At 40.2% G+C, this 20,039-nt stretch overlaps 1 protein-coding gene across 6 annotated transcripts in view; it reads left to right on the forward strand.

Annotated features, from left to right (window-relative positions):
* DAAM1 (dishevelled associated activator of morphogenesis 1) overlaps positions 1 to 20,039 on the forward strand; it is a 183,922-nt gene that overhangs the window by 141,965 nt on the left and 21,918 nt on the right. For 5 of the 6 annotated variants that reach the window (XR_014173944.1, XR_014173945.1, XR_014173946.1 and 2 more), the window contains exons 12-16: positions 327 to 385; positions 2,585 to 2,772; positions 4,366 to 4,674; positions 5,709 to 5,816; positions 17,426 to 17,529. Coding sequence is in view for 3 of the 6 variants with exons in the window: in XM_081936990.1 (XP_081793116.1) it covers positions 327 to 385; positions 2,585 to 2,772; positions 4,366 to 4,674; positions 5,709 to 5,816; positions 17,426 to 17,529 (768 nt within the window). In the remaining 3 variants the exon portion in view is untranslated. Of the gene's footprint in view, positions 1 to 326; positions 386 to 2,584; positions 2,773 to 4,365; positions 4,675 to 5,708; positions 5,817 to 14,786; positions 14,817 to 17,425; positions 17,530 to 20,039 lie in introns of all 6 variants that reach the window. The other variant, XM_081936992.1, reaches the window with a different exon arrangement.

The following is a 20,039-nucleotide window of genomic DNA, read 5'->3' on the forward strand; positions in this document are numbered from 1 at the left end:
ATTGCCAATAACCTCACCCCAAAACAAATATTTTGATATATATTCCATAGCAAAGACTAGAGAATATTTTACCTCATAAATTGTATGTAAAGGAACCGCTTTGAAAAAACTGTATTCATTAATGTTATTCAAAGTAGCAATATGTAAACAAAATGACTTGCCACTGTAAACTGTTTCGTGGTAAGAAAACTGAATAAATTTAAATACTAATTGAATCAGAACAGATGCAATTTTCTAGGTTTTCCATAGAATTCATCTTGGCGTCTTGGACTTGCTAATCATGTGGTACTTATATTTATTAGAAATTAATTTATTTTCCCCCCTAGGTTGGTTAATGAAAATGAAGTGAAACAATGGAAAGAACAAGCAGAAAAAATGAGAAAAGGTAAATGATAATAGAGAGCCCCACTTTAAGAGGACTTTAGCTTGCTAGGACTGAGAAGGCCACACTTGAAATACTGCATTCAGTTTTGGTTGCCACAATGTAAAAAAGATGTGGAGAAAGAGTGCAGAGAAGAGCAACAAAAATGATTAGGGGACTGGAAGCTAAAACATATGAAGAACGGTTGCAGGAACTGGGTAGGTCTAGTTTAATTAAAATAAGGACTAGGGCAGACATGATAGCAGTGTTCCAATATCTCAGGGGTTGCCACAAAGAAGAGGGAGTCAAACTATTCTCCAAAGCACCTGAGGGTAGAACAAGAAGCAATGGGTGGAAACTAATCAAGGAGAGAAGCAACTTAGAACTGAGGAGAAATTTCCTGACAGAACAATTAATCAGTGGAACAGCTTGCCTCCAGAAGTTGTGAATGCCCCAACACTGGAAGTCTTTAAGAAGATATTGGATAGCCATTTGTCTGAAACGGTATAGGGTTTCCTGCCTAGGCAGGGGGTTGGACTAGAAGACCTCCAAGGTCCCTTCCAACTCTGCTATTGTATTGTATTAAGAAAATTTTACTGGAGGTTTTGTAGATTCAGTGGCAATTGATGACAGCAATATGCACTCACTCAGGTTAAAGCAATGTCTGGAATGCCATGGTTGTCAAGGGAAGTGACATCATAGAAGTGAGAAGGTTATAGCCTGAAATCAGTTTAGAAGTGTGGGCAGAGAATACAGAGGTTAGCTGATTAATTTGAACTTTAAACACTATAAGAAAATGGTACAAAATCTAAACCTGCAGTTAAAAAAAAAGGGGGGGGGGAGCTTCTGATAGAGGATTTTCCAGACTTTATTAATTTATACATTTTAAACAGATAATTTGTTATATAGTTATCAACTTACATTTTCCTTCACAGAAACATCTTTTATGTGAGTGGAAATGGAAATGATCAATCTGGTTTGGCTTTTTAATAAAGAGGACTACATTTTAGGAACAATAGTATAGTATTTCACTATAGACTTGTGTTTGTGTTTTCCTATGAACGGTTCTTTTCTGCGTAGGACAATAAAATCTGCATGTCTAATAGAAGAAAGGAAATAGAGTGAAGCTTCAAATTATCAGGACTATCTTAGATTTTAGAAGCAGTGAACAAAATAGCCCTTCAAAATAGTGAACAAGTACAGTGCAGCCAAAGGGGTCTGGCTGATTTACATGAATTAATGTTATATACATCAGCTTATGTAATTTGCATCCATTTTTATAATTATAAAAATGACATACATTTGGTCAGTTTGGACTAATTGGTAATTAGACATAAATGTACTTATTGCTGGTTTGCTTCACTTAATTTTTATTTGTAACTGAACAGCTACCTCCTGAGGCAACCCATTCCACTGCTGAATAACTTTTGGTATTAGGACAGTTTTTCCTAATATCCATGTAAAATTTACTTGAAACCTAATTTAAATTCATTTATTTGTAAGTTAAATCCATTGATTATTATCCTACTATACGTCCTTGAACCATTCCGTCAAGTTTTTTTTTACCTGACCGCCATGTATGACTAAAGTGGTAGATATATAACTAAATAAATAAGACAATTGCCCTCTATCTTTCGGCAGCCCTCTCTTGTCCAGGCTAAAGATATGCAGTGTTTTCAGCTATCTTATGTGTTTAATGGGAAAGAAAGGAAATGGACAATAAGTACTTTTTTCAAAATCTTTTAAGAACAAAGAATATTGGATCAGACTTTTTTTATTACCTAGAACAATATGGATTTTTATCTATTCCACACAGAGGATTTTCCAGTCCCTTGCTATTTGATTTTTTTAAATATGAAAAGTCTGGATTAAGCATGAGCAATTGCCTTCCAATAGAATTATTTTCAGCCTTTCTCCAAGATTTTAATAAAAATAAATCCACTGGAAGCATCTGAAGGGGACTATACTGCTTTGTGTAGTTGGTTTGTTAATGCTCTCCCTATCCAAATTTGGATAATTTACTAAATAAGCTTTATTGAACTTAGGTGATGGGGACAGGGACATATTTCAGTGTGGTTGTTTACTCTTGGTTTATTACTCCTTCAGTTGCCATGATTCGCAATGAAGGGGCAACGTCGTCCGTGTTCATGTTCATGGCATGCCAAGCAAACGTTCAAAAGCATTAATTGTAAATGTTTAAATATTTCCCTCCCTTTTAAAAAGAACACCATGAGCTACAGCAGAAATTGGAAAAGAAAGAGCGAGAGTGTGATGCCAAGACCCAAGAGAAGGAGGAGATGATGCAGACCTTGAACAAGATGAAGGAAAAGCTTGAAAAAGAACTCTCGGAGCATAAACAAGTGAAACAGCAAGTGGTAGACCTCACGGCACAGATCCATGAGCTTAGTAGGGTGAGGTCCAGGCCCAGACTCTCTTTTGCAGTTGGAGGGAAATATGCCATTTGTTTACATTACAACTCAGGGGTGGGATTGAGCCGGTTTGCATCGGTTTGGGCAAAGTGGATGTTAATTTTGCATCTGGTTCACCGAACTGGTTGTTGCAAGGACTGGCTGATCCCGCCCACCACACCCTGCCCCTCCCAGGAGTCTCCACATGGCCTGTTCATCATGCCAGGTAAGTGGAGGGCCCGTGCGGAGACTCTGGAAGGAGAGAAAACGGGCCTACCGGAAGTACCAGAAGTCCGAAAACGAACCTGCTTCCGCCCTCCGGAGGGCCTCCAGAGCCCAGAGGAAGTCATTTTCGCCTTCCCAGAGGAAAGCTCGAGGAAAGCCTCGAGCCTGCCTGGGGAGGTCAAAAACACCCCCCCCCCCCAGTCATGGTGCAAGAGTCTGAGTAGGCCACACCCACCACGGCCATGCCCACCCAGCAACCGAGCAGAGAACCAGTTGCTAACATTTTTCAATCCCACCTCTGTAACTATGTGTCTGTTAGAAGTAATGCTGTCAGTCAAAAGGATTGGACAAATTAGAAAAAGAATGGATTACTGGAAAGATTATTGAAACTGCCATATATTTTAGGGGTAAAAGCCAAGAGTTCTTCATCCGCTCAGAGAGACAGGTTTTCCCATGGTGCATAAAGGCTTTTGTAACCAGAGTAGGCAAACAGTTTTTACTGTCGAGAGCTGAATTCCTGCAGGAATAATCTCCTTTTTGGCAGAGAAGAAGTTCTACCAGCTAAGCTTCTTCTTGGCACGGTCTCTCAAATCCGATCTCGTCTTTCCACATTATGGATCCCAGACCTGCTTCTTAAATGAAATGCATGAACCAGTTAAGGAGATTCAGCAGCCCTCTGGAAATGTGAACCGTTAATACAGAATAGCATCCTCTGCAGTATTTTTACTTATTTATTTTCCCTCCACTTAATCTCCAAACAGCCTTCTCACTGCACACCTTATAGAGCATTTTCTGCAAAAAAAAAAAAAAGAAGAAGAGAAGGCCAAGGCAGGAGGAGGGACAAGAGAGACAGCTCCTTTCTGATTGGCCAAAACGAGGGCTTCAAACTTTGTCAGGCCTCAGAATCCATTAGTTTTTTTAAAAAAATTTCCCAGAACCTTTAAATCAAGAGACAGAGCTTTTGCAAACCATTGGCATGCCCTGTCTTTTCTGCTGGATGTTGGAAAAATTGCTATGACATTCCTGGCTAGTATTCAAATAAAATCCCCTCCCTTCTTTTAATTTTTTCTTGGAACCCATCAGGTTCTTGCAGAGCCCCAGGAGTTCATGGAACACAAACCCTGACTGGGAACATCCCTTTTTGCTTTCCTTTTACTTTTCCTGTTGCTGAAATGTACTGCAAGCCAAGTACAGATTGTAGAGACCGTAATATTTCCATATTATTATTTGTTTGCAATTGTATAGATAGCTGCATTATATCGTGTAAACAATATTATCATCATAGGTATCCTAAACGCCATCTCACTTGGCTTAATCTTTGAGTTTGCCTGCAATTCCTAGAGTAATTATGTTTTATCCTTTCTATTTCAGAGAGCAATATGTGCTCCAGTCCCTGGAGGACCCCCTCTGCCACCTGGCGCCCCCGGGGGGCCGTTACCTACAGGGTCTCTAGGATCTCTCCTGCCAGTTCCTCCTCCACCCCCTCCTCCTGGGGCAATCATGCCACCTCCTCCCCCTCCTCCTCCTCCTCCCGGGGGTCCACCTCCTCCTCCAGGGCCCCCACCAATTGGAGGCTTGACTCCAGCTCCAGGGGCTCCTTTGGGATCAGCACTCAAGAGGAAAAACATCCCTCAACCCACACATGCCCTCAAGTCCTTCAACTGGTCCAAATTGCCTGAGGTAAGGAATCTGTTCCCCTCTGCTCCTTAGGATCGATGAATATAATTATTCATAGAGCAGGGATGCACAGTCTTCAGGCCAGGGAACCCCACTCACCTGCAAATGGCCCACACTGCAACATAGAATATGACCACAGGGGGGGGGGAGATTTATATATGAGTGGGGCGGGACAAAAATATTCAAAAGAAATAAACACTGATGTCACTATATTTATTAAACAGTCGCCTGTATTTGCAGCACAAATACTTCTAATATCGCAAAGGTGTTTTTCCAAAAAGGTAACTGGGCTTCCTTTCTTAGTTTTTTTCTTAAGAGCTTTTTCTTGGATAAGAAGGGAAACTTTTTCAAGGAAGAAAAAAAATCAAGAAAGTCCAGTTGCCTTTTGGAAAAGCACCTTTGGGACAACCATGACCTGGATGATTGAGAATCTCAACATACAAACTAAGTTATTGCTATTTCCTAACACCAAAATTGATTCCCACGTTTAAAAAAATAAATAAAGTGCAAGTGAAAAAAATTGTTGGAGCTGGATTTCTATTATCTTGACCTTGGATTTCATTATCAATTCCCATCTGACTATGCTGGGAATAAACATGAGAAAGCATGGCCTTTATTTCATCATCGTTGTTTAGTTGCTAAATCGTGTCTGATCCTTTGCAGCCCCATGGATCATAGCATGCCAGGTTCACCCTATCATCCACTTTAATTGCCTTTATATTGTATAAATTTTTCCAGTGACTTTTCCTATTCAAAACTTAATGCTAGATGAAGGGGACTTTCTTCAACTGATCCAACTAAGCTGCTTTTATGTCCTTGGTTATCCTGGAAGTGCTGCATTTTTCTACAATGTAGAATGATTCCATTTGCCTGGCATGTACATCAAAGTGATTTCACATTTATTTTTAATAAGTACAAGAAATTTGTGTATGGGCTCTATTTATAGCCTATGGTTTCATTTGAATGTAGTGAAGTGTAGTGCCGTATGTTGAAAAAGACACAGTGATGATTCTTCCATCTTCTTCCTACCATCCTAGAACAAGTTGGAAGGTACTGTGTGGACTAGCATTGATGATGCCAAGGTATTTAAGGTGCTAGACCTTGAAGACCTTGAAAGAACATTCTCCGCTTACCAACGGCAACAGGTAATGTGTGTGTTTCCAAGATCTACAGGTAACCCAACGCACTGTCTATTAGACAGTAATTGGAATGCATTGTTTTTTATTAATGCTTTTTTTATAAGTAACATGATTGAATGCATCTCAGCATGTTTCTACGTTGGTGGTTTTCATTGGTGGTTCATAATCTGATGATGTAGATGTTGCCAATTGTACGTGACACTTGGCCCTAACCTTAATATTCAAGCATGCTTGAGTAATGTTGACAAAATTGCTGGGAATGGCTAAAAACTAACACTGATGTGCATGTGAATTTTTTCCCCCATTATTAGAAGTTTTTGTTCTTCAGGGATAATTTTATTTTTCCAATTAAGAAATCACTGTTTTTCAGCCACTTCTAATTTAATGACTTTAAAACCATGTTGATAATATGTATGAAATAGAAGAGTATAACGATATTGCCCTTAAAAAAAAAGGTGATACTTCTTTTTTGTAGTTTGAATTTTTTAACGTGGTGGCTCAGCAAATTACATTTTAATGAAAGTATGACTGATTCCAATCACCCTGCTTCATCCAATGTCCCAGTTTTGCTTTTCTAATCCAATCCTCTTCCTTGCCTTGTACATTTTATTTTCTTTCATGAACTTGGCAGGTTTCCAAATCTCTTCATATATTCAGACATAGAAACCGCAATTTTAAATTTTATATATATGAGTATATTTTGAATGTTGTTGTAGGCAGTCAACAATTTTTTCCTTTTACTTTCCTGTAGTCAGAGTTAAGCATGATTCATGTTACTATAGGAGGCTACTTCTTGCAGTCCAGAAAATTATTAACATTCTCCTTAAAAGGACATTCAGGGCTCATGCCTGCTTTACATAGCATGTAGGCTTATATATCAATAAGGTAATCTGATAAGCACAAAAGAGCATGGCATCAAGAGTCTGTAATTGACCAGGGCTTGTGCAGTATGTTTATGAGGGCTATCCTCAGGATTTATTTCCTATATAGGTAGTCCTTAATTTACAACTTCAATTGAACCAGAATTTTGGTTATAAGTTGTTACAACCATAAATTGAGTCATCGTATAACCCGACTTGATTTCATGACCATTTTATGATGGTCATTAAACAAATTATGTAAACTTAAGTCCACATACAGCTTATCCAATGGGTGTTTTTTTGCCAGAAATGACAAAACCTGTTGTGACCATGGGATGCTATAACCAGTCATAAATGCAAGCAAGTTGTCAAATGCCCAAAATGTGATCATGTGACAGCAAGGGTGGAGTGACAATTGTAACTTTGAGGAGAAGTTGTAAGTAACTCTTTCCAAGGCTGGAGTAATTTTGAACTGTCTTTAAATAACCAGTCGTAAGTTGAGGACTACCTGTATAATGTGAATTGGACCTTATATGGCCAATTTGACAGGATTTATTTCAAGTATTATTTCAGTCCATGTTTGCCTCATGAAATGCAGATCTAGTAATGCCTTCAACATTACTATGCTGCTTGGTTGTTTCCTCAAAGCAAATGTTTGGGTAAATTGACCCTTTTTATTTATTGGCCTGATCAACTGAAGAGATTTTTTTCCTAGAATCTGACAAGTAAGGAAAGCAAAAATTAGTTTTAACAAAAGACAATAGAGTAAAGCGGGATCTGTTGAGGCTATATATACACACACAACGTTAAAGGTAATTAGTCTTGTCTAGACTCCTGAAATAATTTCTTGGTCTCCTGAAGGTTGAAAACTCAAGTACCAGGGAAGCAGGGCATTGACTCATAAACCTTTAGAAACTATAGATTTTATCTCTTCCTGTTATTAATTCAAGGAGTGATGATGTCTGTTTAAGAGCAAGGTCAATTGTCAAAAGTTATCTAAGGCTAAACTCTACTTTAGCAAGGCAGTTCAGTGAATTGCACCCAATTTTACAACATTTTTCGTCATGGTTACTAAGTAAATCATGGCAGTTGCTAATCACAGTCATTAAATGAACCTGATTTCCCCTATTGACTTTGCTTGTCAGAGGCCAAAGGTCAAAAATGGAGATTGCATGACTCCAGGATGCTACAAGCAAGCATCCAAATTTTGGTAGTTTGACTGTGGGGGTGCTGCTATGGTCAAAAGCATGAAGATTGGATGTAAGTCACTTGCTGTTGTAACATTGAATGGTTGCTAAAGGAATGATTGTAAGTCAAGGACTACCTGCAATAGGAAGATCTAGTAAACTCATCCTTACTAGCAATAGTAGTAGTATGTAGACTTGTATACCGCTTCATAGTGATTTACAGCCCTCTCTAAGTGGTTTACAGAATCACCATATTGCCCGCAACAGTCTGGGTCCTCATTTTACTGACCTTGGATTGGAAGGATGGGAAGACTGAGTCAACCTTGAGCCATTTAGAATCAAACTCCTCTAGTGAGCAATGAGTTAGCCTGCAGTACTGCATTCTAAACACTGCACCACCAATAGCTCCTAATAAGCTAATAAGTATTAATAAATAATAAGTAATAATAAGTAATAAGTATAATAAGGCTAATAAGTATTTCCGGGAACTGGGCTCACTCACATTCAAGAAACCTGGAAATATATGATCAAGCAACTGATAACTTTCTACATAGGCATGTTTCTGTTTCTGAAGCAGCTCTTCATTGTGTATCACAGGCAAAGAACGGTAGTGATTCACTCCAATGAATTTAGTCAGCATTGTAGTTACTGATTTGAAAGCTAATATGTTAGCTTGATTTGAAATCTTAGATTCCCCAGTAATTTAAACTGAAATACTTGTACGGCATGTTTTAAATATACACACATACAGCAACGATTTCTGTAACAAATTAATACGTGAACGGCTGTCCAATAAGAAGACAAACTTTTTTTTCTCTTGCCTTTAGTGAAAATGTTTGATGTTTGCTTTGGCATAACAATGTAAATAGAATCTTGGAGCTAGATAAATATTTGGCTTTTTTATTCCATCAACAAGACTAGGTATTCTACCAAAGCAAACTATATTATTTCTTAACAACGGTAAAAAAAACTCAGAAGCAGATGAGCCAACTTCACTTGCAGACGATATTCAGGGTCATTTGTCAGAAGAGGTCCAATCCATTCGGTGAGGAATAGCTAAGGCACACACTATTGAAGGGAGCAAGATTTTCAGTACAGTCATACCTCAGCATTCAACTGCTTTTGTCAAATTTGGTATTTGACATGTTTCGAAGCAGAAATCTTGTCCCAGCATGCTTCTTTCTTCCGGTAGTTGAAGTGCAAGGAAGAACTTGCTGATGTCAGCTGCCTTGTCACTCGCTATTTCTTCTGGCCGAAATAGTGGGTCACATGGTAAATCACATGGTTTTCTTGGTACTCGTTGGTTTTAGTTGTCAGGGTTCCAAGTAATACACTCATAGAAAACAGAATTCCGAGGCAGGTAAAGTCTTCAAAACAGTTTTATTGGGCATATCATATTGACACAGGCTGGTGAAAACCAACTCTGAATGTTCCCGCGGCTTCCACCTAATTAAAAGTAAATGTTTTCTCCCTTCCCGAAACAATCAGTCACATGGTCCAATCAAGGTGCTGGCTGGCTGCCTGGTAACTTCACTCCTCGTCTCTCTGGCCACCTGTGAGAATGTCCTTGGTTCCCAGGAGAAAGTATTTTGTTTTGGCTATAAACCCCAGCTATTTCTATTCCCCCCTCCCTATCCCTCAGTTCCAGTGTGGCAACACTGAAGCCTCAAAATGGCCTCAGTCAGGTCAGCTTCAGGGTTGACATTAGTATTTGTTGCATGTTCCAGAATAAACTACTGATGGGTACCAAGGTATCACTGTAACCCACTTTAGTTTCTGTTTTTTCTGTGAAACAATATTATGAAAATAGATATCTGTTGTTGAATTGGAATTTTCCTTTCTCCATTTTCCCTAGAACTGATGTGTGCCACTAGGTTTTTCACCATTAAACCAAAATGTACTGTCCTCATACTTGATGATTATCAATGATTAACAGAGTTTTTAAAAGGTTAATTTTGGAGGTCTGGGTTGACTTCTGTTCTTGGAATCGATGTAGTGTCTTTCCTAAATGCATAATGGTAGACTAAATTGTTTTGGCCTGATTCAATAGGCACTTCTTATGTTCTCATGCTCTGCAAGGTTTGGGGGATTGCCAGAATTTCTATATAGTTGTTTTGATGGCGGCTGAATAACAACCTTAGACCTTGCTAGATTTATTTTGATATTGTTGTTTAATCAGATATTTTTCAAGCTTTTGCAAATAGCCCTAAAATTGTTGAAGCATGATATAAGCATCTTTTAAGTAAATGTTAAATAATAGTGTATGACACTTTTGGAGCAACATCTAGCAGATTGAACACACTATGTTAATTAGTTTGGATTGGGATAGTTTTCATTTTTTTTCTGAGCAAGACTCAGGTACGCTAAACACTTTTTCGTCATCTGTAAATATTTGTGCAGGAAAGATTGGCATGAATTTTGGAAAAGGATTGTTTTACTTTGGGGAAGCAAATTTTTGCATGCTTATTTGCAAAAGTGGGAAAAAAACATTGATAGTAGTCTTGGTGCTGCCAATTGTCTACTAACATGTCTCCAAACTACATGGGGGAAAGAAAGAACAGCTTGGGCTTCCTTTAAAATAAAATAAGTGCATAAATTAAAAAAAAAACTTCAGCTGTTGACTTGGTTGCTTTAATTCTACACATATACAGTATATAAACATAGTATGAGAGCCAGTTTGGTGTAGTGGTTAGGGCCTTGAGCTAGAAACCAATCAGGAGATGTTGAGTTTTAGTCCCATTTTGGTCACAAAGCCAGCTGGGTGATCTTGGGTCAGTCACTTTCTCTCAGCCCTAGGAAGGAGGCAAAGGCAAACAATGTCTGAAAAACATTGCCAAGAAAACTATGGGGACTTGTACAGGCAGTCTCTGAGAACTGGACACAATTAAACAGAAGAAAATCAATTTTATAATAGTAAATTAATTAAAATTTAGAACTGCACAGTAAGTATTGCAGTATGTAAATTTTGCAATTTTTTATATTTTTTCAATTAGAAATAGATCAGATTTACCTTAAATTGCTGAAAATAACATTCTGTGCAGAATGGTATTTGGTGCATTTTCCACAAGAGGTGGAGGAAAGGAAACTAATCAAATTAAAACAATTTTCAATATTTATTTGTATAATTTATTTAGGAAAGAATTAAACACCATTGCTGAAAATGGCTCCATTTGGACTGATAGATTTTAGTTCAATAATTTGTATTAAAGCATAGTTTAATATGTTTTGCACCTAGTGCAGCAAATTTTATCAAACATGTAGTATAAGGTAGTTGTGTGCAATTATGGTGATAATTAAGTATTCTCTTCGATCACATCTAATTAAATCTGCATAGTAAAACATCCCTTTTGCACATTATTTTCATTTTGCTTTTCAACATGCTGTTGAAGCATAGTCTCAAAAGAAAAGAGATCATGATATATTTGTACACTTTTTAATTGCCAAAGAAGTCCCAAGAAAGATTTCAGAGGTTAACTGATTCCCAATACTATCTACAGTAAGAAGGGCCTGGCCTGGCAGTGTGTGTATCCACATAGTCTGAACTACTCTTCCTTGGATTTCAATGAAACTACACTTCCTTGGCTGAGATTCAAGAAAAGAAGCATTGGCTAATACTATGATAGTGAACCACCTGGAAATTCAAGGTTGTGGACTAGATTAGGAAATAAACACAAAAAACTCCCAGAAGATGGTAATGGTGAATTATTTCTGTAATATGGCCAAGGAAATTGATGGGTAAAGTCACTAGGAGTCAAGCTCAATTCCAGGGCATTAGTAACTCTACCATTTACAATGTTAGGATTATAAAACCATGTTTACTGCAGATTCTGGAAGTTGTCATTCAAACACTTAACCAAGTGCCTTGCTGAAAAAGTCTAGTATAGATCATAGTTTCAAATGTTCAGGGAAAAATAAAATCTATATCAAATTATGTCATGCAATATTCTCATTATGAATGTGCGTCCTTTTTCTTTGTATTTTATAACCTTATTCTATTGGGCATATCTTGGTGTGAGGAACTCTGTGTTTTGTTTTCCCTGCAAATAGGTTTCATATCAGCACATTTAAAGCTTTAAAACAGCTTAGGCATTTTGTGTTAAACCTTTCATTAAAAAGGAAAGAAAGCTGTGATAACAGCACTGCATTATGCTTGGATGTATAAATAAAAGCTGTTTTTTCATAAAGGGATGAAGAAAAGGTCCACTTCAATTTTTTCGCCGGATCACCGGAAACCCAAAGACCAGCATGCCCACCAGTCAGCTGATCTTTGGGTTTCCAGCACTCCAGCATGCATGAAGAGCAGCTGGCCAGCACGCATGCAACATAGGAAACCAGAGGAGCAGCTGCCGACAACACATGTGCCCACAGAGAGGGCTCTGTGTGCCAACTTTGGCACGCATGCCATAGGTTCGCCATCACAGCTATAGAGTTTGCTGCTTAATCAGAGGTTTGGACTAGTAAATCTCCAAAGTCTCTTCCATGTCTGTTATTCTATATTCTATGATTAACTTTAATTGGCTGGGTTGCTACAGCAACTAAACTATAAATCATAGTTTGTAACCCACTCATTTGGGTTTATTCAAGATGCTAAATCAAATGCAGACACATTACATTGTGCCTTATCACTATGTGAATTTAGCCAGTGAATACTATAGTACTCGCTGCATATTCATGTCAAATTCACACTTTATTGTTCCAGGGTGTGTATTTAACACAGCTTTGGCAAAAAGACTAAAATATGTATTTCATCAAGTAGGAGAAAGGATGAATTTTTGTTTTAAGATTGTTAAAAAGCAAAAGCATGGTGTAGGGCAGTTCATTTTGGGGCAGCTCGTCCATCTTTGGTCCCCACCTGTCACTCAGCTCTCACCTGTGGCTCCTAGTAGCTGTAGCATGCGTAGCAGCCACACCCTGGGCAACAGTTTCGACAGACTGGCCAAACCAGGTTAAGAGTAGCCATTGGGTCATTGACCTGCGGTGAGATAGGGACTTGTCTATCCCGAGCATGTGAAGACAGATTCCGGCGGATTGAGTGGATGAAACCTACTAGAATAGGACAATGGTCATAAAAGCGGTCTCTGCAAGCGATGTGGTACGCTAAGAGCATGGCAAGATGCGAAAGACGCCCTGGTCAGCCACTGCGCCCAGCCCATCTCCAACTGTCTTGACTCTTGTCCTGCTATTGGAGCAAGATGGAATCTGGAGAGAGAGAGTGAGGCTAACTATACGCATCTCTCCCTCACTTCAATCCAATTCACGCGCAAGTCTTGACATCCCCTCAATTAGATGTCAAGATCCTCTTCAAATAGGATGGATGTACATCATCCCTATATAATTAGATAAATGTATACACTACATATACAAACCCACCCCTTCTCATTTCCCCAGGGACACAAATATATATCCACTTGTACCCCAGCTATCATCATCTGCTCACCAAAAGTAATAAACATGCTTACATGTAATGGATGCCTGGACCAAACAATGAGATCTCCTGATTCAATTATACATTGTGTTCAGGGCCTGCCAAGCACATATTCATCCACAGACACCATATTACTAACTGCAGTGATCGATTATACAGTTAGGGCAGTAATGCAGCCTAGAGAGGTTGGGTCACATTATCCAGTCTGCTAGAATTAGAATTAAAAAGTATTGTGTGGAGAATGCAGAAAACAAGGCCATAAAATTTGATTGTTTGCCAGCCCTGGTTCTAACCAGAAAGCATATCTGCTCTATCTCTCCAGGTGCCTAGTGAGAAAAGGAACATTAAACATCGTTTGCACACATCATTAAAATATTAATATTTAGATATTCAAAATGCTTTCAAGCATCCTGTTCCCTTTTCAGTTGTTGGATATCCAACACTTTGCTTTTAGAAATGTGTCAACCACAAGAGTTATTTGGCAAAGTTGTCGTTATCAGTAGTATTGTGCATGGATTCAATTCAGTCTTTATCAACCATGTTTGGAAAAATGGGCTTGTTAATAATATTCGGTGCTCACTCTGCAACTTTTGCAATCTTTATCTGCTTTAGTCCTCACTAAGCCTCCTATAGTCAAAGGCCCTGGTTAATTGATGGTTCTGATTTCATTCCAGTGACTTCTGTAATGCATAGGAAACCTAGCATAGTCACTATTATAGAAATTGCCAGTATTGATCATTCCAGGCAAGGGGAGGGGTGTTGTTTGTTTTTGTTTTAGTTTTGTTACTTATTAAATGTGTATGCCGTCCATCTCACCGTCCAACGTCATTCTCGGTGGCTTGCAATGCCTCCATTTCAAAAGCACTTGTTTTCATCCAAGATTGCACTGAGCTAGCGGATAGTTTTTTTGTAGCCAAATTGCAGTCCTGCTGATTCTTCGTTGTTGTTCTCCACTCTATTAATGCTATTGCTGAGATGCTCATATACAAGCATTCATATATGGGAAGGGAAAGGGCAGCAGCCTCTTGTGTAGCTTGAAAACCTGTATCGGGCCAAAACTTGTTAAGATTCTGAAATGTTGGCTTCAAAACAGCATTGTGTGAATTGGCCTACGGGAGACAACACTTGCTGAATCCCTCATTAGTGTGGTTGCCATCCTGATGTCCTCTTCAACTGAAATGTGCACGACCGATGAATGAAACCGCACCTAAACTAATGCCGGTTGCTTGCCTCTGACTCTCTTTTGTTGTATTCCTACACTAACCTCTGTTGTATGTGCTTCTTGGATTGCATTATAATGGTCATAGTTGATATAGCCGAAATGCTGTGGAGATTGTTTAGTTTCCTGTTTGCAAACTGCACAACATATATCCTTCCCAACTGTACTTTGACTCTTTTCTCTGTTTTTGTTTTGTGGTTGTTCTTTTTTTTTTTTTTTTTTGCTGTGTCCACTGAACTGCACACTTTTTTCCTGCCTCTCCCCATGCTTCTGCTCTGGCTATAGGACTTCTTTGTGAACAATAACTCAAGACAGGTAAGTTTGCTTCTGCCCAAACCTTCATCTGGAGAACAAAGTGGTCTGTGCTGATATGGTCAGCTGAATAATTAAATGCGTTTTTGTTGTTTTTAAAAAGCTTACGAGGTCTGAATTTAGTGGGATTTATTTTACTGTTCAGAATTATTTCACAAATCATTTAGTGGTTTAGACTTAGGGACAGGGCTAATGTAGCCTTATGTATATAGAAAAAAATAAAATCATTTATAGCAGAGATATAAAAGTACAGGAATTTTATGTATCTTACAATACTGTGACAGTTTAGAATCAGTCTAATGTTCTTGGGTGACTTTGACTTATTCTTTACTTACTCTCATCTTTTTTTTTTTTGCAAACGGTTTATTTGCTTTTCCAATTGACCAGTGCTTTATTAGACAGTTCATTCAGGAAGGGTTGGGGTGGTCAGTGGGAAATGGAACTAATTTCTTTAATATTGAAAGACCTGGTGAATATTAAGGTATAGATAAGTGATGGCAAAACTTTTTTGGCTCGCATGCCATAAGGGGGAGGAGCACAGGGGGGTTGTGTGCGGGCGTGCCACACCCATAATGCAATGCACAAAACCCCCCAGTGCGCATGCGCGCATGAGAGGTGCAACCCCCCAATTTTTCCATGCTTTTTTCACCCTCCCCAGTCCATTAGTTCTATACCTGGGATGGTGAACCTATGGCACGTGTGCCACAGGTGGCAAGCGGAGCCATTTGTCAGGGCACGCAAGGCATTGTCCTATTAGCTGGCCAGTGCACATATGCGCGCTGGCCAGCTGAGTTCAGCCTTTTTTAAAGCCATTTTTCTCTCCAGGCTCCAGAGGCTTTATAGGAGCCTGGGGAGGGCGAAAACAGCATCCCCCGCCCCTCGGGAGAGCTTCCAAGGGGGCGGGGGGCTCGTTTCGCCCTCCCCAGGCTCCTATAAAGCCTCTGGAGCCTGGAGAGAAAAATGGCTTTAAAAAAGGCTGAACTCAGCTGGCCAGCGCACATATGCGCACTGGCCAGCTAATAGGACAATGCCTTGCGTGCCCTGACAAATGGCTCCGCTTGCCACCTGTGGCACGCGTGCCATAGGTTCACCATCCCGGGTATAGAATTAATGGATATAAGGTAATTATCTTGAAGTACCTGGCTCTATCAAAGAGTGCTTTGTACATACATATTTCTGTCTGTGTGCATGTGTGTGTGCGTGTGTGTGTGTGTGTGTGTGTTTCTCGGCAGATGGCACCATCTGTCTGACCCTTTTGAGCTAAGCAGGGTCTACAGTGGCTAGTTCATGGAGAGATGTCTCTAGGAAATTCTAGAACTATGCAAGTAGGTTAACTCAGTGTTTTTCAAATTTTGCAACTTTAAGTTGTGTGGACTTCAACTCCCACAGTTCCGATTGGGGAATTCTAGGAATTGAAATCCATACATCTTAAAGTTGCTAGGTTTGAAAAACACTGGGCTAGACTGTAGAAGAAAAATCCTGGAAGACAGACAACCTCTGTGTTGCCACAAAGAAAGTACAAACATATATATGAGTGTATGTATGCATATATGTGGACTGAACCAACTTGAAATTTGGGCTGCGTTATCTCAGATTTTCAAAAAGATTTGGATGAATATCTCAAATTCCTTCTGTGGCTGCAATCAAGTAATTGTTTAGTTATTTTGAACCAGCTTTTCTCCAGAATCCTCAGATACATTTGACTTCATCTGTTATCAATGACTTGAATGGCAGTCTGGCTGTGTTTGACGGGGCAAGAGATTGGAAAAGACTGCTGTCCCAATGAATCCATTTATGCTTGTCCATTCTTGGATTTGTACTTACCCAATGTTACCCCTCGTGTAACTGAATCACGATCCTACCACCTTTTCTTAAGTTACAATTGTTGAAGAACAGATCCATAGAGCATCTGCTTTGCACCCAGAGAGTCTCAGGCTCAGGATCAAGATATCAAACTTGGAAAAATTCTAGTTGAAAATTTTGGAGAGTTTCTGCCAGTCAGAAAGGGTGATAGAAGAATGGATGAATCAAAAATCTGATTTGGCAGATAACTTTCCACCTCTTTGTTCCATTTTGAAATATCTGGAATTGGAATAACCTTTTGTTCATCCCAGTAACATCTGCCTTGACAAGCTAAAGTCTATCACACCCAGGCTATTACACATCTCAGATTGTTACACACATCAAATGGAAATCTTAGAGACTAAACTTGGTATCTTTTGCATATGAGAAGGTATTATACCATTGAACAAGGGTCCTTCCATTTAAAGCATCATGAAAAGTTTCCTGTGCAATATCCCAGCTGATAGCAACCAACTCTAAACAAAATGTCACAACATATCCAAGAACGGACTATCTGTGCTCCTCACTTTCTTTTGTTTGTGGATTCTTAAATCTTTGTAGCTGGATAAATATTTATCCATTTGTAACCAATAGCCTATTTTTTTCCTTCTGGATAGCCTTCCAATTTATGAAATAGTTATTGTGTTTCAGTTACAGTTTAATCGATGGTCTTAGTAAAGCTTCTTGTATGATGTTTGAGCATGTGCCAGAACTTCTAAATTATCAGTGCACATCTACTTGCTAATGGATTCTTTCCATGCCTTTTGTAGAAAGAAGACTCCATTGATGAGACACTGAGTTCCAGGCATAAAGTCAAGGAGCTTTCAGTAATAGATGGTCGGAGGGCTCAGAACTGCAATATTCTGCTCTCAAGGTATCACTAAATGCATTGCCCTTCTCATGTAAGAAGAAATTCTCCTGAGCCTTTCTATGGGAGACATCCTCTGACAGATTGAAAGTCTCTTTTGGGTTCATTTTCTTTTACAGAGACAAACAGTGTTCTATACCTTATACATTTGCCTGTAGCAAGATTAGATAGCTTCATGGAGGTTGCAACTCCCAGTGACCACAAATAAGAAGTGAAAAGCAATGAATTACTAGAGAGTCTAAAGTGGAGTCAACCCAAAAAGGAACTCCATTGTGGCTGCAAGAAGGGATGTCCTCTGGCATTCATTGCAGTCTGCTCAAAAAGTGGCTCCAAAAATTGTATTGTGGGACAGCTTTTGTCCCTAAAAAGATTGTGCGGCTAATCCTCGAGTTACGAATGTAATAGAGCCTGCGAGTTACATTCATCACCGGAGGATTCCTTAACTGGATCACGCTAAATGAATAACTCCTGCTTTACCCAATGCATTTGCTAATCGAATACGCAAGTCGTTAAGTGCACATGAGGCATCTCAGGTTTGAGAAGACCATGGGAGGCCTAGTGCTGCAATAGGCCACCTGCTTCTGGCCACCCAAGGTCTCCCCTGACCCACTGAGATATCTCATGCTTCCACCTCCATCCTGCCCCTCTGGCTCTGCACGGGCTCTGGGCCTGTGGAGGCTCACTAACCTTTCAAAGATCTCCATGATCAAGCGAGCTGTCTCTTCTCCAGCCTCTCTACCATGGTTTCCTTGCCTGCTCCCGGTGCTCCAAAAGGGAAGCAGTGAGAACATAGGCAGAGCAGGACAAGCGTGCCTTGCTCAGCTTGGTTGACTCAGTGAGGCTGCCTCCACAAGACACCCAATCCACCTTTGGAGTGTGGAACAGCCTCAATGAGTCTGAAGGAGCCTGATCTTGCACTCCTTCATGCCTCCATCCCCTTTGCAAAATCTTTTGGCATGGAGAGCAGAAGCCTTTGGGAGCAGAATCTCATGCCCCTGCAGGCCACTATTGTCTGTGCCAAAAGCCTCTTGCAAAGGGGACAAAAGAGTGTGTAAGAAGCTGCTTTTCTGCCACATGGCCCTGATTCTGCAGATCTTCAAAAGGTAAATGAGCCATTGGTAATGGGATGGGGAGGAGCCGATGAGCTAGCATAGAAGGGCCAGTGCCTGTTAGGTCCCGGGGCTGGGGTGGGTGGGGGGAGGCGTGAATAGGCAGGGGGAATTTTGCAGTGTCTCTGCGATTGGTCGTAAGGGTGAACAAATGTCATGGTGCTGCAACGTTCATAACTCTGGGATTGTGTCATAACTATTTGAGGGGGAGTGTTATAACTTTAAACCATCATTAAAAGAACAGTTGTAACTCAAGGACTATAAGTATTGTGTGTAGAAAAAATAGCACGCATTGAGGAGAGTCTGTACAACTGCAAAGTCAGGGGTTTTTTTAGCATTAAAAAATGTAGAGATGTACCGTATTTATCGGCGTATAACACGCACAGGTGTATAACACGCACCTTCATTTTAAGAGGGAAATTTCAGGAAAAAAATTTAAATTTCAAATAAAGAACTTTGAAGCAAAATAAGGGTAGCTCAGAACTTTTTTTTATTAATATTATTACCACTTATAAGGTAAATAATGTAAAAGGACAGTAAAAGCAACTATGAACACTGCTGCTTTCACTGCTACTATCTTCCACCCTCCCTTCCTCCTTCCCTTCCTTCCTGCCTCCCTTCCAGTTCCCTCCTTCCTCTTTCCTCCTGCCTGCCTGCCTTCTTTCCCTACTGCTTATCTATGCTTCCTTCCTTCCTTGCACCTCCCTCCCTTCTGCCTGCCTGCCTTCTTTCCTCTTTCCCTATCCTCCTATCCTTCCTTTCTCCCTCCCTCCTTCCCTGCCTCCCTTCCAGTTCCATCCTTCCCTCCTTCCTTTTTTTTATTAACTTTTAGTCGGGAGTCCGGGGAGAGGAGAGACGGCTCATCCATTCTCTCCTCCTCTCACCCACACCCCACTGTCTAAAGCGCTTCCTTTCGCCCGCCCGAGCTCTTCCGCGGGCGAAAGAAAGTGTTTTAGTCGGGTGTCTGGGAGAGGAGAGACGGCTCATCCATTCTCTCCTCCTCTCGCCCACACCCCGCTGAGTAGCGCTCCGTGATCCTTTTCTGTGCGCCTGGTGTTTAGATAGATAGCCGGATGTTTAAAACGCCAGGCGCACAGAAAAGCAGCTGCTTTTGGGGCGAAGCGCTCCGCGATCCTTTTCTGTGCACCTGGCGTTTAAAACATCCGGCTATCTATCTAAACGCCAGGCGCACAGAAAAGGATCGCGGAGCGCTTCGCCCCAACAGCAGCTGCTTTTCTGTGCGCCTGGCGTTTAAAACATCCGGCTATCTATCTAAACGGCTGCTGTTGGGGCGAAGCGCTCCGCGATCCTTTTCTGTGCGCCTGGCGTTTAGATAGATAGCCGGATGTTTTAAACGCCAGGCGCACAGAAAAGCAGCTGCTTTTGGGGCGAAGCGCTCCGTGATCC

This window comes from Natrix helvetica (genome assembly GCF_964273705.1).
Source record: "Natrix helvetica genome assembly, chromosome: 1".
NCBI lineage: Eukaryota > Metazoa > Chordata > Lepidosauria > Squamata > Natricidae > Natrix > Natrix helvetica.